The sequence below is a fragment of the Taurulus bubalis genome (assembly GCF_910589615.1).
Source record: "Taurulus bubalis genome assembly, chromosome: 1".
NCBI classification, from domain to species: domain Eukaryota; kingdom Metazoa; phylum Chordata; class Actinopteri; order Perciformes; family Cottidae; genus Taurulus; species Taurulus bubalis.
In genome coordinates, this window is record NC_136589.1 from 8,680,481 (window position 1) to 8,699,267 (window position 18,787).

General features: G+C 42.4%; 1 protein-coding gene across 1 annotated transcript in view; it reads right to left on the bottom strand.

Moving 5' to 3' along the window:
• Positions 1–18,787, bottom strand: part of pacrg (PARK2 co-regulated) — a gene marked incomplete at its 5' end in the record, with an annotated part of 120,710 nt that overhangs the window by 40,600 nt on the left and 61,323 nt on the right. The window contains one exon of the mRNA XM_079229993.1: positions 15,180–15,329. Coding sequence (XP_079086119.1) covers positions 15,180–15,329 — 150 coding nt within the window. The remainder of the gene's footprint in view (positions 1–15,179; positions 15,330–18,787) is intronic.

An 18,787-nucleotide genomic window follows, 5' to 3' on the forward strand; every position in this document is an offset into this window, starting at 1 on the left:
GGTTCAACTAAGTTGATCAAATGTCCTATTATTCAGTTTAAATTACCCCGATGATTGACATCAGGCTAACTCGGTTTCTCAAATGCTGATCCGCGCTCAATCAGTCTCGTTAAAAGACGTCAGTCATCTGGATAATTGCGCGTGCCCGTTCCTCTTCAAAAGGGGAAATAGTCGAGCGTGATCTTCTAATGCTACAATGGCAAATGAACTCAAAGGACAAGCCACTTTTTTCTCTGCTGACGAGCAGGAGATGATCATGAACGCATATGAGGAAGTCAAGAGCATAATCATGGCAAAGTCTAAAGCTGCGTTCACACCTAAAAGTGCTGTGAATATTCACAACGATTTTGCAACGTTAAATGCGTAAGTGTTGGGAAAATGTATCGGCTCATTTTAAGTGCATCATCACCCCAATAAATCACATTTATATTTATTTAAATGTGCTTGCTGGCAGTAGGCTTTCAGAATAAGTAGATAAAAACAAGCCCAAAGGGTAGCTAATTGATACAAATTAATATATACTTATGATGATATATGTACTGTATGTGCATATGTATCATGTACTATATATGTGTATATACATGTATGTGTAGATTACCATATAACCAGAAGTTATAGGGAATAATATAGGAGAATATGTGTATGGGAGGATCAGTATGTATGTATTATTCATAATCAGAAATTCAATCAATTGAAGCAGTGAAAAGAAATTGTGTGTGATTCTCTGTATTCTTATCATGAGTCCACCTTAATCATTTTCTACAATAATGATATGTATGGTGTACTAATAACACTGTCATATAATTAGGAGTGCTTTTTAATTAAGCGCTAAATAAACATTAAGAACAGCACGGCATGCAGCGGCTTTCCCGATGTTCTCTGCATCGCCGACACTGTACAAACATGTACCACTTGCAAAAAAGCTCACGTCTATGATCAAGTCTGTGAGACGGCCAATGCTCTGCTGCGCCGTGTGGTATTCAATGTACGGCTTGAGAAGATCTCGCTAATAAATGAGTCCTTGTCGGCAGAATCGATAGCGCTCGTACAGGAAGTCATGATGATAAGAACGGATCTTGGCGATCTGGAAGAACTCTCTCCCAATGAAACTAATATAACTAATATCGCTCCTTCATCTCTGAGGAAGGGAGCTGGCATTTTTGTCCGGTGGGAGTGGCCAGCTTATCCAGTGAATTTCAGTTAGCCTGCGCTGGAGTAGGTTAAGGGATTTGGATGTGTTGCAATGGTGATTTTTCCAAACTTGCTTTGTGGAACCGAAAAGCCTGACCTGCGTCATTTTATCCTGAAAATGATCCGGCTAACTCAGTAAACCAGGTATGAGGAATAGGGCCCAGGTCTAATTGAATTGCACAACCAAATTTGAGATGTGGGCGGCAATTCAGAGGTTTGGAGCCAGGCTAAGTTGAGCCTCCCTGTGCAAAGCACTATCTATGGATCACAGCACGTCTCCACTGAGTGCTCTTTATAGGTAATCAATAGGTGAGCTGGCTCATGATGGCTCTCACTCATTACAACTCTTTAATAAAAGCCCACCCTGCGGTGACTGCTGCTCTGGGTAGTATATACACACACACACACACACACACACACACACACACACACACACACAGACACACAGACACACACACACAGTCTGATGGGAAACCAAATCTCTGTTTACACACACACACAGGAAAAACACAGCTCACAAACATAGAGCGAGCACAGCAGCGTTTGCAAGCAGGCAGCTCAATCCCAATCATTTATAGCTGTTGTAATAAACATGACTCCCGACAACTATTCTGGGATGTCCTGTTGGCGAGGATTTTTTAAGTATCGATGGCTTAATCCATACGCACATCAGCTTTATGATGGTGTTGGGCTGAAAATATCAGGAGACTCTCAAGTAAAGGTGACACACACACACACACACACACACACACACACACACACACACACACACACACACACACACACACACACACACACCATAAATGCTACAATCATTGTGATAAGGCAGGCTTGCATTTATCAGCAGCATAACTACCATTCTCAAGTTGAACACATATTTCCTTGAGTCAAGGGAGTTAAACTCCAGACGTGGTCTCACAACCTTCAGTATGGTCGAGGTGTGTATTTCTTCTAGCTGTTTCCTAATCACTCCAAAGCAGCTGTTACTTCAATGTATCCACATATAGAGTCAGGTGGTGAAAGCCTTCTTTTTTTGTATTTTCCAGTGAGGGGGGGCGGCAGAGACAGAGACATAAATAGAAAAGGGAGCAGGGAACTCTGCATCAACTGCCACATACCTTAGTACTCAACAAGCACAAAAGCTTGAGCTTAAATTACACTATAGCCTCTGCTTCAATACGGCAACAACACACTCACGCAATGCACACACAGCCTACAGGAAAAACACTGCAAACATTCACCATCTAATATCATTCTTCTGCCAGCCAAATCGAAACAGTCTGCAACTTGTTGGAGTATAAACATTCTTGTAAGAACCACTCCTAAGCTGTGGAACATTTACTGGGGCTGATCATAAATAGATACAGGAATCTGACATCAACGACAAGCGAACATTACGGACTGTTTAACAGACAACCATGTGCCTCACGATCAGAAACCAGAGATAGTGGGTTATGATCTCAGCATCCTTAAGGTGTCATCATCTGAGGGGAAGATGACCTTTCTCTGCCCAGAATAGCCTGCGCTGTGGGGAACAAAGGCTGTGATGACAAACACACAAGAGAAAACGTGACCCCTCAGGGGCCAACACACATGCTCTGAACCCAAGCTCACATTCAGGGGTCATATCCCTCCACCTGCCACCATAGGCATGAACAGTATGTATAAAAATTATATCTAAATGGCTAAATTAAGCAGCGACCAATGTTAAAGTTATGAAAAATAACTATCTTTTAAGAATATAAATAGTTAGTCATTTTGAGGAATGTGCTCATTCGCTCTGCCCTGTGCTCAAACGGCAGTTACAGCTGCCTTTAAAGATCCATAAATTAGTGTTTCTTTCGGAGAGAAACAGCAGGGAAAATATGTGGCTGTATGTTGGACTGCATCCCGAGGCTGTCTGCAGGCACTATTGTTACTTTTACAAATAATTTAAAGCAAAAGGTGAGTCTATTATCGAAGCATTCTGGTCCACAAAGCTTCTATCTGGGACAGCTTTCTACACTAGACAGTGGCAGGCCATCAGCGCAGCTCTCTCCTAAGCACAGAGCTGAGATTTCAGCATGTTTGACAAGGCCACTCAGGGGGGGCCGGAACCTAAATGATGCAGGCGCTCATCGCTTCGTTCAATCTCCCTGTTGCCTCTGTGCGTGAAGAGAGACTTGAGGAGAACAGCAGGATATGTAGCGTATGAGGGAGCGAGATGAGGTGAGACAGTGAGTGAAAGCCATGGGACAGCCCAGGATGCGCGGCACTCCAACCACACCGGCTAAATATTTGATGAGAGGAGGTGGTGGAGAGGAGCTGAGGTGAGAGGAGGAGAATCATGGGTGCATTTCCTTCGGGAGTGTGTAATATGTGTCCCAGGCGTGCAGCGGGTTGTGGGGGTCAGGACATTACAAGAGTCTCCACTGTCCACCAGGTGAATTATTCATCTCGCTGAGGTCAACACCGGAACAGCATTATGGGCGACACGCAGCCGAGAACAAAGAGGCCAAGGCTTTTAGCACATAGGATCCAAAAGTGAAGACCATGCATGGCTACACTTATGTGAGAGAGAGAGCAACAGAAATAGAAGGAGAAAGATAATAGAGAGGCTGATGAGATGATAACAAACTTTGATTGGTATTGGAGGTTAGATAACATTAAGCATGTGGCCACTGCCTTGTGTCGTTGTCAACAGCAGAAAAATAAGAAGAATTGGAAAAGAAGGCATCCAATATCCGTGACCCGACACTGTTTTGTTTCAGTTATCATGAACATTTGTTTCCTTGTATTTGGGTTTGAAAAATAACTGTTCATATATTGAGATTGTTTTTGCTGGTTTTGATTTAATTTGATTCATTCACTTTTTATATAACTAATAACACATGTTTTAGAAAGCACTATACACAATATACATAATTAATTTATAATACATAATTCCCAATATGATCTGGCATGCATCACAGTTCAGTTGAACAGCTGCAGTCTTAATGTAATAATGTAATGCATACCATGTACTACGTTCTGAGGTCATCAGCAACATGAAATGAAGTCTTGGAGGGACGTCAACAACCTAAAGAATATGATCTTGTGGAGGTCATAGCAGGCATATTCTAAATTCCACGTGGTGGTGTGATGCGGACATGATGTTTATAAGCGTCCTATTGACTTTGAAGAGCATGGACGGTGTGTGCATGCCTGTGTGATCCTGAGTAAATAAGACAATACGATGGGAATTCTCTCAATGTTGGCACAGCGTTGACGATGCAGCCTACTTCACACACACACACACACACACACACACACACCTACACACACACACACACACACACACCTACACACACACACACACACACACACACACACACACACACACACACACACACACAGGTCCTGGAAGTGGTGTCCTATGCCTGGGCTACTGGTGTGGTACCAATATTATTTACAGATGAAGCTGCAATTAATTGATTATGCAAACAATGTACAACGTGTATTCTAAATTATTACACCGCCAGAAGCCTTATTAAATATAAATCTTTTCCTTATTAAATTAATTTAAACATTAGCAATGTTGCAGCACTGAAAAGCGGAAGTGCTTGAAGCATATACTTTGCAGATAAAAATGCAAGTGACTCCATTCATTTCTAAACACATGGTAGCTCGCATGCAAAAACATTCTCAAGCTGCATTTGTTTGGTTGATACTGGTTTTGGAGCTGAAAAGAATCCCGGTGTGTTCAGTCATATATTTCAAAGATTTGCCACGTTTGTCACGCAGTGTTTGAACACCACGATGTGAGGCTTACAACAGACTTGGCTCTTGTAGGTCTTTTGAAATACATGGCTGTATATCTGAGGCTTGAAGGTTGTAGCTTTGAGGTATCACCAATGTTTTGAAGAAAGGAAAAAAATGGATATTATTAATGAAATGCAAGTCTCTCTTTGACCTTTTTTGCTGCGCAATACTAACAGCACAAACATTCAGGCTGCTTGACTGGGTTTTTGGAAACACCGACTCACTTGACCACAGTGTTTTATGGTGCTGCTCTTGCAACGTTATCAGTTATACTGACCGGATCACAAAATGCATGAGTGATGAGCAGTGGCAGCTGGTGGCAATTCTTTTTGGTAGGGCCATCTAATCCCAGTATGATTCAATGCAAAAAAGGTATCACGCATTACTACTTTGCAGTTCAATATCTAACATTTATTCCAACACTTTGACATAATAAGGACATCTTATTAATACAATTCAGTATATTATTATTAGGGATGGGTATCGTTTGGGTTTTTTCCGATACCGGTGCTAAAGCGATACTTTTAAAACGATACCGGTGCCTAAACGGTGCCTGAACCGATACTTGACTTCAAACTACAGCTTCAAACTTTTTAACTTCAAACTAGAAACAATATATTAAAAAAAACAGACCCTGTTAACACGGTCCTCAATATTATACATATATTTTTGGTGCCTGAAGGTGGGTGCCTCTATTGGCCGGCCGCCACTTGTGATGAGAGCCCAGTTCTTGCTAATGCAAGCTTAACTGTTATTGTTGATAGTGCAGATCTTATTCTTTGTCTGTCGTTTTTGTCAGTCACCAAAGTGTAAGTTAATGCACTTATTGTAAGTCACTTTGGATACAAGTGTCAGTGAAATGCAATGTAATGTAATGAAAATGCCTTAAATCTCATCTGACGCTACAAATGACAAGCATAAATGGGGTGATACTTTTGGCTTATGTGATCTTGCGAGGAGAAGAGAAAAAAAGATGATGCATTGCTAAACTGTAGAGAATACCATATGGGGATATTTATCCTGGTTCAGATTTTTCACCTGAAGGCCTCGGAGGATCTCTTCCTGAGAGTCTGGTAAAATATAATACCTTTATTCTCTATGACCCTCGTCCTTCTCCTACTGTGGGCGGTCAAACCTAATATGGTAACATCTGGTTCACTGGATTGGCTTCCAGTTGCTGTGCATATTCAGAAGCTGGAACATCCACACACATACTAAAAGACCCTGATACTCTGAGAAAGACACTACAGATGTTGTGCTCCTCCGGTGATGTGGTATTATTGCACCACTTAATTGAGTTTCAAAAGTGAAAGGAAAAGAATAGCAACACATTCTCTGGGATACTCCCGTGGCTGAATATGCCCACACATGCAGATACATAATTATTTTTTCTCTGTAGTTCTGCTTATAAAACAATAACTGTTGATCCATGTTGGCGACCCGGATATTAGATGTATGATTGGCCTTCATGTCTCACAGACGTTCTATGAATTGTTAATGCATGTATAACATGATCGGGATGAGTAGTTCTATATGGGACGAATAAATTAGGACCTATAAACACGACAAAAAAAGTAACTTTTTGTACGTCCATTGAAATTTGCCAATTGTTGTGACTCATTTATGAAACGATGTTGCTCCCTTCAATTGAAAAGTGTGATTTTGTCTTTGGACTTAATTCAATGTTAGGAAAAGTGTAACTTAAACAACAACAATTCATTTTAGTTTGATGGCAGCAATTATTTCGTGAGACTGTGTAACAGTCTTCTTCGTAATGGATATAATCTTTTATCATATCAAGTATTGCATACGTAAATTTTATTATGGCTATATGAGCCATGGAGTCAGATGAAAACATTAGAGATGGGAGCTAGCTAGAAACTGGATGTGGGACAAGACAAAGCGGGGACAACCGTATGCATATTTGTGTGAGTAAGGGGGAAACGTTGTGAGGGTGTGTAGCAGGTTGTTGAGAAACCGTGTGCATTAGAATGAGAGTATAGGGTTCAATTACATCCATTAGAGATTGGGAGGACTGTGACTGGCGCATGCCTGTGTGAAAATGGAGCAGATACGATTTCCTCTGTCAGGGAAACGTGATGAGAAGGGGCATTAACGGGGGGTGGGTTTCTAAAGACGCAGACAGAGAGGAGACAGACCCCAAAAATGATAGGTGTGGAGGACTGACTCATATATAATATCTTAACTCTTTAGATTTGTACATTATTATATGTGAGAATTCAGTTTAGTAGTCCATGAAGTAGTCCAAGATTGAGATTACATCAAATAAAATAAAAATATTCTACTTGAATGTCAGTTATTTTACTTTTTTGTTTTCCTCAGTGCACATACATTTCTGCCCACATCTGACAAACAAAGGGAAGTAGGACTGTATCCCGACATTGGTCGTAAAATATATTTAGTTTGCATTGTTTATGTGTGTCCTTGTCTGGGACAATACGTTAGGGAGACTGCAATGCTATTTGTGATTCATTTTGAGAAATTGTGCTTTTTTTTAATTTTCAAACAGCGGGACTGTTTGCGAAGGTGTGGCTGTTTATGAAAGCTGACAGATAACCTGGCGTTAGGTGCAAATGCTGATCCAGAGCGGGCTGGACAAATGTCTGCACACACACCAGCATTCTGTGGCTTGCTGCCCGCGGAGATGTCAAACACAATGCTGTGGGGAGAGGCTGCATGAGAGCTCCCTGCTCTCTACTCGGAAGTCATGACACCCGCAAAGGCACACAAGGACACAGATTCATACACCAGAATACACGTAAAATTACAGGAAGCAGCGTGTTCACCGGCTATCAAACGGCTGACTAAGCCCCAACCTCCGCCAACACACATGCACTCGAAACGGAATAACAGCAAATCAGCGGCATCAACACGATCCCCGTTCAGACTGGAACGATCACCTGTCTTTGGAAAACACAGCTAACGCTCGCACGATTCATCTCACTCTATTGTCCAATTCCGACAGCTCAATAATTGTGTTACACATGTCAGGCCCCCGGAGCCTGGACAATCCTGCAAATCGTTTGAAAGTGCCCCAAATTCATTAATTACAGAGTGTGTTAATCTCATTGAGATGGGAGGAAAAGGACCCTCATAACTCATCCAATTAGGTAATTGAGTGCTACTTGGATTAGAGGGAATGAAAGGATGAGCCCCGCTGAGATTGAGGACTTCTGGTTTCACAGTAAGAATATGTACATGGTTGTCTACAGATTACAAGGAAGTGTATGTCAAAGCTGATTCCATCCATCTGAAAGCTCAACATTCACTTACAGGCTTTCTCTAATTGCTCATGCCTCTAATCCATGTATTTCCAAGGTTTGAACCTTCGCTAAACCTCGCCCACTGATTCAGCAGCAAAACGGGTTCAAATGAAAAGGATAGAAGTAAAGCCTCCAGATTACAGTGTAAAAGTGAACCACAACATCACTTGGTGATAGAGACAATGACATTAAGGAGCACCACTGTTCCTGTTAAACCGAGTAGGTCTTTATTCCCTGTTACAATCATTAAAAAGCAAAAGCAACATGAGTAAACCTTCCGTACACCTTTAGTAACTAGCGAAGCATAGAAGTGCTAATGCTAACTAATTCGATCCAATTTATTTGTAGAGGCCAAAATCTGAAATTTGCTTCAGAGGGCATTTGTCCTCTGTCCTGACACCCTCGCATCATATTCTGCTAAACTCAGCTCCACAGGTTTTATAATAAAACGTGAAGTTTTAAAAACACATATCTCCTTTCAACCTCTCTGCGTATCACTACGGGAACACAGAAGGAATCTGAAACTATAGCATGAGAGTCTATGGAGCAGAGCTGTACCGTTCTTGGTTACTGGTCAGAGCTGATCGATGCTACGCTGCGATTGGCCAGTCTACAATCGAGGGGCAGGGCATAGCAGAGGGTCAATTGGTTTAAGTTCTACTTAAGTCAATTTAAATTGAGGTCTGTTTGTTTAATGATATTCATGCCAGATAAAGAGGCATGCAGAATGACAATGATGTGATGAAGAACTGATACAAGCAGGAAGAAGGGAAGAAGCAACAACACAACACTTTTGACCAGAGGCAGTGCTTGGGGAGAGGAGAGACAACCTTTCTGCACACTGCAGCTATCTAAATGGTGATTTGTTTAAGTTGCAGACTCCCTCTGCAAAGATGCCAAATTCCATTTCATTTTAAGCATACTGCGTGCCGCAGGGCTCTGTGCCATTTAAAGAGTGGATCACATAATCCCCCTAAGTGCTTCACATTGCAAAAAGCACTGTGTATAAATTAATGAACAAATCAACAAACATAGAGCCAAATTCTTACTGAGGCTCTCCTCTCAAGCAATTAGTAAAAGTATATTATCTAAACTGATGGAACAATAGAGGCACAAATGTGTTCAATCTGGAAAAAGCAAAGTGAAACTTTGCATCATGGTCTGCGAAGTAAAAAGTTTGAGAGGGTCAATCATAGTCGAAGAGTATGATGTGTATATCTGTTGAGTGTGTGTGTTTTTTTTTGAACAGTCTGTCTGCCTGCCTGCAGAGCAGTTCAGATTATGCATGAATCAGGCTGCTTATCAGCTGACCTTTAAATTGGAGCCGCGGAGCGACTGCAGGCCCAAGGGCTAACGCTCCCACCTGATTGGCTGCTCCGCCTCAGACCTGCTGACAATAGAAATTAACAGAGCCAAGTGGGCATATCCGCAGGCGGAAGAAGTATTGGAGTGGAGGGAGATGGGGACTGCATTAATATAAAAATATATTTTCACAATTTTCCTCATTTTCGTCTTTTCTTAAGCTTCAGGAGAGAAGGAAAAAGTCATTATGTGCTGTGAAGCATGCTAACGGTGGGGCAGGTAAGAACAGACAAGCTCGGTATTACCTGGATTTCATCTCACGCTCACTCATGCTATCTTTCTTTCTATCGCTCCCTTTTCTCTGGCAGTTTCTCCCACTCTTCTGTATTTTAATGGCGGAGGGGCCTTGGCAGGCTGTGATTGCTTGATAGATAGATATCTCCCGTTGGAGAGCGGTACATGGAAGAGGAGACGGGGGCTGAGGATGAGGTGTGTGTTCTGTCGTCCACAGGGACAAGGAGCTCAGTGTGTCTGTGGAGGATGATGGATTACAAGGGGGCCACAGGTTTATGTGTGTGTATGTAGGTATGTAAGTGTGTGTGTGTGTGTGTGTGTGTGTGTGTGTGTGTGTGTGTGTGTTTGTGTGTGTGTGAGCATGGTCCCTCCATTGCTTCGCTATGTACAAAGTGAAAGTATGGCAGTGAATTAATTTCAGCAGCTGGAAAAGGTCATTAAATAAAACTAATATTTGTGAATGGGAATCCCCAGGAATTAACTTCAACACCATATACGCAACAGTGCAATGTTCTGGAAATAAACTGGAGAATTACGTTGTATTGTGGACAAGAGCGCAGGTGGCTGAGCACACTGGCATACTCTTGGCCTTCTGTCAGATTAAAATGAGTTAAAAAAAAATTGGATTAGATATTCCTGTGTGATCCTGATGGTCAGTTCATATGTGACAGTTACATGTATATTATCTCCATGAAATGTTCTTGCCTCCTCATTCCTGACTGTCCTTCTGCCAGGGAGTGGAAGGGGTTACAAGGTCAGCCAGCGCTTCCTGTTGAATTCCATCCTAACGATCAGTTTGGGCTGTAACTGATCCGCCGTATTCACAGAGACATCAAACATGAGCTGTGAGTGTGTGCATGTGTGTGTCATGTGATACACAGAAAAAGCAGGCCACAGGGGAAGACAGAGTGGCCAGCCACAGCACTGCATCTGTCACCAACACAAAAACCACAGCAGTCGCCCAGGACCAGAAGACAGAGAGCTTGCATGTGGGGGAGACCTTATCATCCCTGGACACAACCCTACAGGAAGACAACAGAGGCCAAATGAACCAGATCACCGCAGCATGTGTGGGCAATATGTATGAGTGTGTGAATGTGTGAGAGAGAGAGAGAGAGAGAGAGAGAGAAAGAGAGAGAGAGAGTGAGTATGACAGTGATAAATAGGAGTTTAAGGACCTACACCTTACAGATAAGCGAAGGAAATCATCAGGACAACAACAACAATACAAGGCAGGCTCAAATAAATACCAGAAGAGCCTTCCAGGTAAACATAAACTTCCTTCAGAGACAATGTAGAATGAAGTAGAGGCTGAAGATGTCAGGTCCCTTATTTAGTCTTTGCTTTATTGTGCGTTACTTGTGGTTATTTATGAATTAGTGAGGCTGAATGAATATATTGTTTTGGAACCAAATCATTTATCTGTGAGCTGTGCTTTTCAAGCTATTCTCAGCATGTACTGGAGACTGGGTGGCGTATCTTTGTTTACTACTAGTCAACAAATTGGCTGATAATAAACATTTTGTCTTAAATCAAGTTAAATGTTCTTCTTTCACATTTCTTTACCCATATACATATAATCAATTACAAAATATGGGTTTAAGATAAATGTTGCGAAAAGATCAAGACAAGAGTCGCACAAATTCTGTGCTTTGTCTTCCCAACATAGATTCTGATTCCCCAACGTCAGAGTAAAAATGTCCTCTTTTTACCAATTAAAAATATGCTACATCACTGTGTGGACCTCATTAAGATCAGTTTTTTGGAAAGGAATAGTGGAAAACCCAGAATTTAATTCGATCCCTATTCAACTCGTTAGAGTATGAGCTTGTGTGGTTTACTCTGCTGCTTCACAGAACTCCACAAACTATATTTCTCAGATGATGTACAGAAGATGAGCTCCCATCCTTTCGAGCTCAGAAGAGGAATTTGCTGGATGAGGGAGCACATCTCTCCTTCATAAGAGACGTTGTTGCATTTCATTAGGGATAAGATTCATCACAGCAAGCAAACAAGAGAGCTGTGCAAATCGCATTGGAAGAATTCCTACACTATCCTCAATAATGTCTCTCACATAACACATAAACACACACACACACAAACGCAGCTGATATCCAAAAGGCACAAAGCAAACAAAAGCTGAGAGCGCTGATTCAGTAGACAAAGGGGAACATCAAGGACGGTGATACCATGTGATTGCTCATTATTGTGCACTTCAAAATAACGCATTACTGTGTCAGTGGTAAGAATAGCAGCCGGCTGCCGGGTGTTGAACAGCAACATTTTTTTCTCATTGAACAATGGAGCTGTTCCTTCTCCAGACGCCTCGGCGTGTGGGCCATGGCTGTGCTCTCCCAGTCAGAGGTCCAGGGCTCTGTCTGTGAGTGAGAGGACACCCGAGGGTCCATTTTGGAGATGGCTGTAAAGCTCCAGCTATGACCCTTGAAAAATGGCTCAGATAAGGCCTGTATACAGATCAATTTAACAGGTCACAACCCTGTCTCAGAGTTGGAGCGTCTCAGCGGGAGTGTGTGAACACAGCCTCGGGAATCTGTCCCATGATGAGATACTGGTGAAATCTAAGTGTATCCCCGACGCTGCAGCCGTGGCTGTCAGCCGACTGATTCACAACTCCAACAACTGAGGAGACAGGGACAAAGTCAGGTTTTGTTTTTGGGACAGCATGTGCTTATATATATATATGTGTATCTGTGTGTATATGTGAGTGCAGTGGACAGCTAGTAGAGCATTATGTGCCCGAGGCTGGCAGACCTTATGAACAGTGAACAGAGAGACACGGAGACCGAAAGCTGGGGCCCTCATCCACACTGAAGTCAACAGCTGCATATGGGACTGAACAGATCTATTCATGACAGATGCACACAAGTGAAAACACACACACCACACATACACTCTTGGCACATACTGGACAGTGGCCTGTTTGTGGCTCAGGAGATAAGAGGGATGCCATGCAAGCTCTGAAAGTCACAGTGTGGGAGAGCCAAGGGGAGATGTTACCACACACTACTAGACAGTCCTCTGTGTCTTCTGGTGCAGGAAACACAATGACCATGTCTGTCTGCCAGAGGCAGCCCGCTAACTCTGGTTGAAACAGCCGACTGAGCGTGGGATGGAGCTGGAGGTGCATACAGTATATGCGATATTTGATAATAGATAGACTTCAATGGAAGCTTTGATATTGATATAAACAAGTCACATTAAACAGAAGAGAGAGAGAGAGACAAAAGAACGCAGGGAGAGAAAGAGCGTGAGAGAACAACAACAACCCTGGAATAGTACTGCATTAGAGAGGAAGAACACAGAGTTCTGAATCACAGAGTCTGGTCCCCGAAAGTCGTATCTTTGTGTGTTAGCAAAGAGTGGGTGGTGCAGAACATGAATTGACAGCTTATTTTACAATAAAGCTTCAGATGGAAAAAGAAGAACTCAATAATACTGGAAATATTTGATCTATCTGTCTATCTATCGATGAACTTAATTATATGAACTTACCTAAATATTAGGGCATTTTTTTTACTGATTAATCGCATGATGTTTCTGTGATTAACTGCAATTAATAGCATTATGCGCCAAATTCAATGATGAATGAAAAACTAGTAATGTTATCAGAACAATATAACGGGCACTCTCGGAGCAACAGCAAGTTAACAACAGTATATAAATCTGTTTTCTTTTTTTCTGAACAGGTACCAGAAGAAACATTTTACTTTATCAGGGAACAACAAAAAAACGGAAGTCGTATAGTGCGGTTTAACGGCTAAACTACGGTCTTTAAAGACCACCTGTCGGAGGGGTACGCTACAAACTGTAACTCTGAGATAACTGTGGCTACAGCGATGACCAGTAGCCTCAGTGAGAGCAACAGCTGGTGCACGTTGTAACGTAGTCACTCTGCTCCGTTTCAAACAACTTGTATATTCTCCTGACGACAGAGCGTCTGGAGGCTCTTACGCCCCTCCCAATGCAAAAACAAACAAACACGCAGTTAACGCATGATACAATAATTGTCGGCGTCAATGGATTGCTGCGTGAACGCGTTTATAACGCATTAACGCCCTACTAAATATACATACTTGCATACTTTAATTTGGTTGAACCTTGTGCCTCAACTCCAAGCAAACTTGGAAGCTTTACGAGATGCCTATGAGGTGCTGAACATGAAGCGTTGTCGTTGTTTAGCCGATTGGGTCCTGTGCTCAGGCAGCGGCAGGGACCCCCTCTCCCTCTGGCCCAGACTGGTCTCTTTGGGAGAGGTCAATAGCAGGGACGTCAGCCAGGTGAGAGGTTGGCTCGGGTTTAATCGATGCCCGCCAGAGGAGCAGAGACAAGCGGGCAGGCAGGGTAACTACCAGCCAGAGATAAAACTGTTCCTGGTGGGGTTCACCGGCCAACTGCTGAGCCTGCGCTGTGACGGAGAAACTCACGCTTCAAATTGGTTTAGGGGATTGATTTGACAGCTAATTTACAGAGGAGATTTGCATATGGACATGCACTAATAAGGCAGGCTTTTCTTTATCATCCTTTGTCTTTTCCCCGCTATATCTTTCGCCTCGCGCCTTCCTTTTTTTAGACCTAAGCAAATACTAAGAGATAGTGTAAGCGAATTAAAGAGACAAGAGATTCAAATTGGATATTGATTAAGAGACTAAAGCCGTGTGTTTTCTCCTGTTAAAGCCTGTGTTTAAATGATTGATTCACGGTGTCACTCTCCACATCCTCCTGGCTGTGTGTTGGGTTGTGTTTGGGACCGGTTGTGCCTCTAAGACTCTGATGGGCTCACATCATGTCACAGCATGCTAAGTGCTTTGACACAGCCACACAAAGAGCCCTGCCTATCTGATGCCAATCTCCCCAGGTCCTGGTGTCACCCAGGTGGAGCCTTTCAGAGAAAGCAAGGACAAAGTCTCCTCCTCAACAGCGCCGCACAATGCAGCCTGACTGACAGCAGAAAGGACAAAATGGAGCTTCTCTGTCAAGTGGATGTTAAAGTGGTGGGAGGAAAAGGGGAAAAAAAGGATTCATAGACAGGTGCATGCACTGGATCTGCAGAGAAAAAAAGGATGCTTTCTGCCTGGAAGTCACAAGATTCACTCTCTTAACACAGGATACACAATACACATGAATACTTATCACTGCCTGTCACAAGCTTGGACATGTTTGCTTTCCTTCCGCTCTCTGACGGAGTAGCAAAAATGTTTTATAACACAAAGAGACGTGCTCACACGATGACTGCTCCACAAAAGCGCAGAGCCTCGTTACGCTGACACACAATCGGTGTGAGTTAACACGCAACCAGTTGGAACTTACTGTTCTTGTTCTTGAAGATGTTGAAAATGGGGAGGATTTTTCTGAAGTAGGGCACCAGAGCCTCTCCCACTTGGTCACCGGACATCACCAGATGCTGCAGGACTTTCAGGGTGGTGCACATCACCTGATGGTTCCTCGTGTTCAGGGCATCTGAAGAGCATGATGGAAGGCAAAGGTCAGTCAGAAAAAAAGGGGCTACAAGGTAAAACTGTCAGTCGGTTTTTAGATCTGATTTACAGGTTGTTTGTGGACGTACAGTAAATGTGGAGTGATTCTGACAACTGCAATGATATGGCACGTACGACAAATTACACATGACTTGTAACTTCCACACAATACCTTCTCCTTGAAAGCATTTCCTTTATAGCTTAGCTTTGATTTAGTCTGGCTTGTCTGCAATCAGTGATTTCAAATGCACTGGGGAGGCAGGAGTAAGTGAGAGCCAATCACTAGGCTATTTGGCCTACAGCTGCACTTAACTCCATCTCCCACTGATAGAGAGAACAAAAGGGAATGATGGTGGGAGAGATGGAGGGCTAGGGAGATCAAGAGAAACAAATTCAGAGAGAGAAAGAGGGAAGGGGAAAAAACAACAAAGGACAATGCCAGAGAGAGAGAGAGAAAGAGAGAGAGATAAAGAGATGTGACAGGCAGAGGGCAAAGGGTTAGAAAATAACTGTGATTAGCAACTAAGAAGGACATAGTCGTCAAGTTCTTTTTGCTCGTTCAATGTTTTTCAGCGCTTATTTTTGCCAGAAAGCACTTACAACAACAGAAATGAACGACGTGAAGAAATAGTTAAAACATAGAAAAGAAAGCGTGAGCAGAGACTCTGGGAGCTTGTGGTTGACGGAGGGGAGAAAAAAGAGAGAAAAAAGGAAGTCGAGGGGTACTTTTGTTGTCGAAAGCCTGAAATCAAAAAGCTGAATAAGGCATGATTTTTAATCTGACAAAAAAACACTAGAAACTGAACAATAGAGGTATTTAAATCAAGTATTTTCTTTGAAGAAAATAAATGAATGTGCTGAGCATCTACACTGTCTCACAGATACATGTAAACTATTTCTATAGTAAGTTAGTGACACCTGAGGTACTGATACAGTCTGTTGAAACAGGCTCTCGCTGTCTCTTTCAATTCTTCTTTTCTCTCTTGACACCTGACTTCATAAGAGAGCTGCTCACATAAACTCTCACGGAACAAATGGCTGAGAAAAGGACTGAGAAAATAAAAACAATTAAACGTGTTAACACTTCAGTCACGTTGAAACAACAACGCTTGTTGTCACAAGTGCAATAAAGTCTCAAGTAACTGGGAGGCAATGCTACTAATTTAGTTCAGCGCCAGCTTAGTCAACAGCATAAATTCAAGTCTTTAACTGCTGTGTCACAATTCTCCACAGGGATTTTATCTTCTTCCTCCACTGCAAGTCATGTTGCTGCGGTTTCACCTGTCCAACTTTTGTCCCGAGCATCGTATTTAAATTTACAGAGAAGACAGACTGAGATTTAAAGAGAGCAACAACCCTAAAATAGTGTGTATCAGTGGGAGCGCTCAGAGAACGGCATAATGCATCACCTACTGCCTGCGTTACAGCTCATATGCAAATACAAAGCTGTCATAAGCCCACAGTCACACAGTCACACATAGCACATAGCACATAGCACACGGGCATGCAACCACGCTCAAACACACTGAAGGCAATGAGACGACATTTCAGCTTTAGTCATGAGCACAGGTGGCAATGAACAAGGCAACAGCCAAATATGAATGAAGTTATACAATGCAGAAGTCATATAAACAACAAGTGACTCGTGGGTTGAAGGGATACAACATCTTGCAGTATGTGTATGTGAGAAAATGACCAGTTGTACCAGGTCCATTGTTTTGTCCATTTGAGGGTGTCTTTGTCTCTGTCAGTGTGTGTGTGTGTGTGTGTGTGTGTGTGTGTGAGAAAGGTCCATGCATTGGACCAGCAGCAGTGGAGATGCTGAATGATCAAATGTATTGTGCTCCGTGCCATCTCTCCATCTCGGCCTTAGTGTCTCCCCAGATAGACAAGCGCAGATATATCTGCCGTCACCAAGATAAGGTGGAATGTGGAATGACAGGAATTTCAAACCTACATAACAAACAATGAAATTCTAATTACCAGCCAGCGCAAACAATTTCCCCTGCTGTGACATTTGGACCGCGGCACTGTTCAATTATTCATCGCCACTCTCGCCTCGCCGCAAAAAAAAGGAGAAAGGAAAAAAAAAAAATTAAAAGAGGCAGCCGAGGGCCTGATATATTAATGCTGGTATAAAACCTGTGTTGGGACAAATCTGAATAAAGTAATAATCTATTCATGCAAGGACCCGTTTCATATTCAGTGTGGTAATAAAACAGAGGTGACCTTGTATTCTGTTTCCTGTGAAATGTCAGAGGTAGGGTGCCACGTTGGAGAGTTTAGCGGTGAATAGTTCTCACTCATAGTATAAATATACTTTTCAAATCAGAAGAAGATGTTCCCGTGCAGAGACGTAACTGGGGATCTTCTTGTAATGAAAGTCTCATTTTGGTCCAAAGCTGAACAAATGTTATGCCAATCAACTGAGGCTCAATGGAGGCATGGCTCTGAATCCTCCCCCCTATTTAAGGAAGCCAGAAAATACAAAACCACAGCATTTCAGTAACATGTACCCTTACTTCTTAAGCCACCCTGGTACTGCTTAGCTGAGCAAGACATTTTTACCTTTACTTCCAAAATGTCATAAAACAATATTTTTGGGGGATTATTTTACCAATGGATACCTAAAAAAAACACATTTTGAGAAAAGAAGATGAACTAAATCCATATTTTTAAAGTTTCTTTTATTTTTAAAGTTTCTTTTTTTTTCATGTAGAAGGTAGTCTTTCTAACATGGGGTGAAGGGAACAGGGTGTACAGTAGGAACAAGTTCAGTCTTTAAGTCACTGAGGACAGCGCCTAAGAGTATACTGTCAGCCAGAGCCTCCTTCATTGTGTATTCTTATTGGGTGACCTGCAGTCATCATCAAAATTCACCAGGGCCTGACGTGACTCAGCCGCAGATAAGAGTCTGCAAGCCACATTGAAGATGTATTAACGTTAGAGGAGAAAAATATATATCTTGCCATTTTAGACTGCAGACGGCTTTTTACTTTCTTCCTCTTTCCACCATCCCTCCTTCTTCCCTGCTCCATAGAAAAGTAATTAATCTGCAACAGAGACACGGACGGGCAGCTTTGCCTTATGGATGGAGAAACAGGCCTGATTTTTAATAAACCAAGAAGTTAATAAGGAGCAGGCCATTTAGAATTCCATTATCAGTGCAAAGTGCGTGTTTTTCATGGGGAGCATAACCATCACCTTTAGTCTGGCCTCGCCGAGACAAATGACCAAAACTGCTGAAAGGTTTGAATTTATAAACTACTAAGTTTGCGAGTGGCCCGGTCGCTCTCGGCATAATGTTAGCTGTGTGTGAAGAGGATGCCTCTTGTTGAACGGCCAAATTGTCATTCGGCCATCCAACTATTTAAACTACCGTAAAGAGCGGGTTATAAGGCGCACCCTTTTGTTAGCCGCATCTACTAAAAACACAAACAA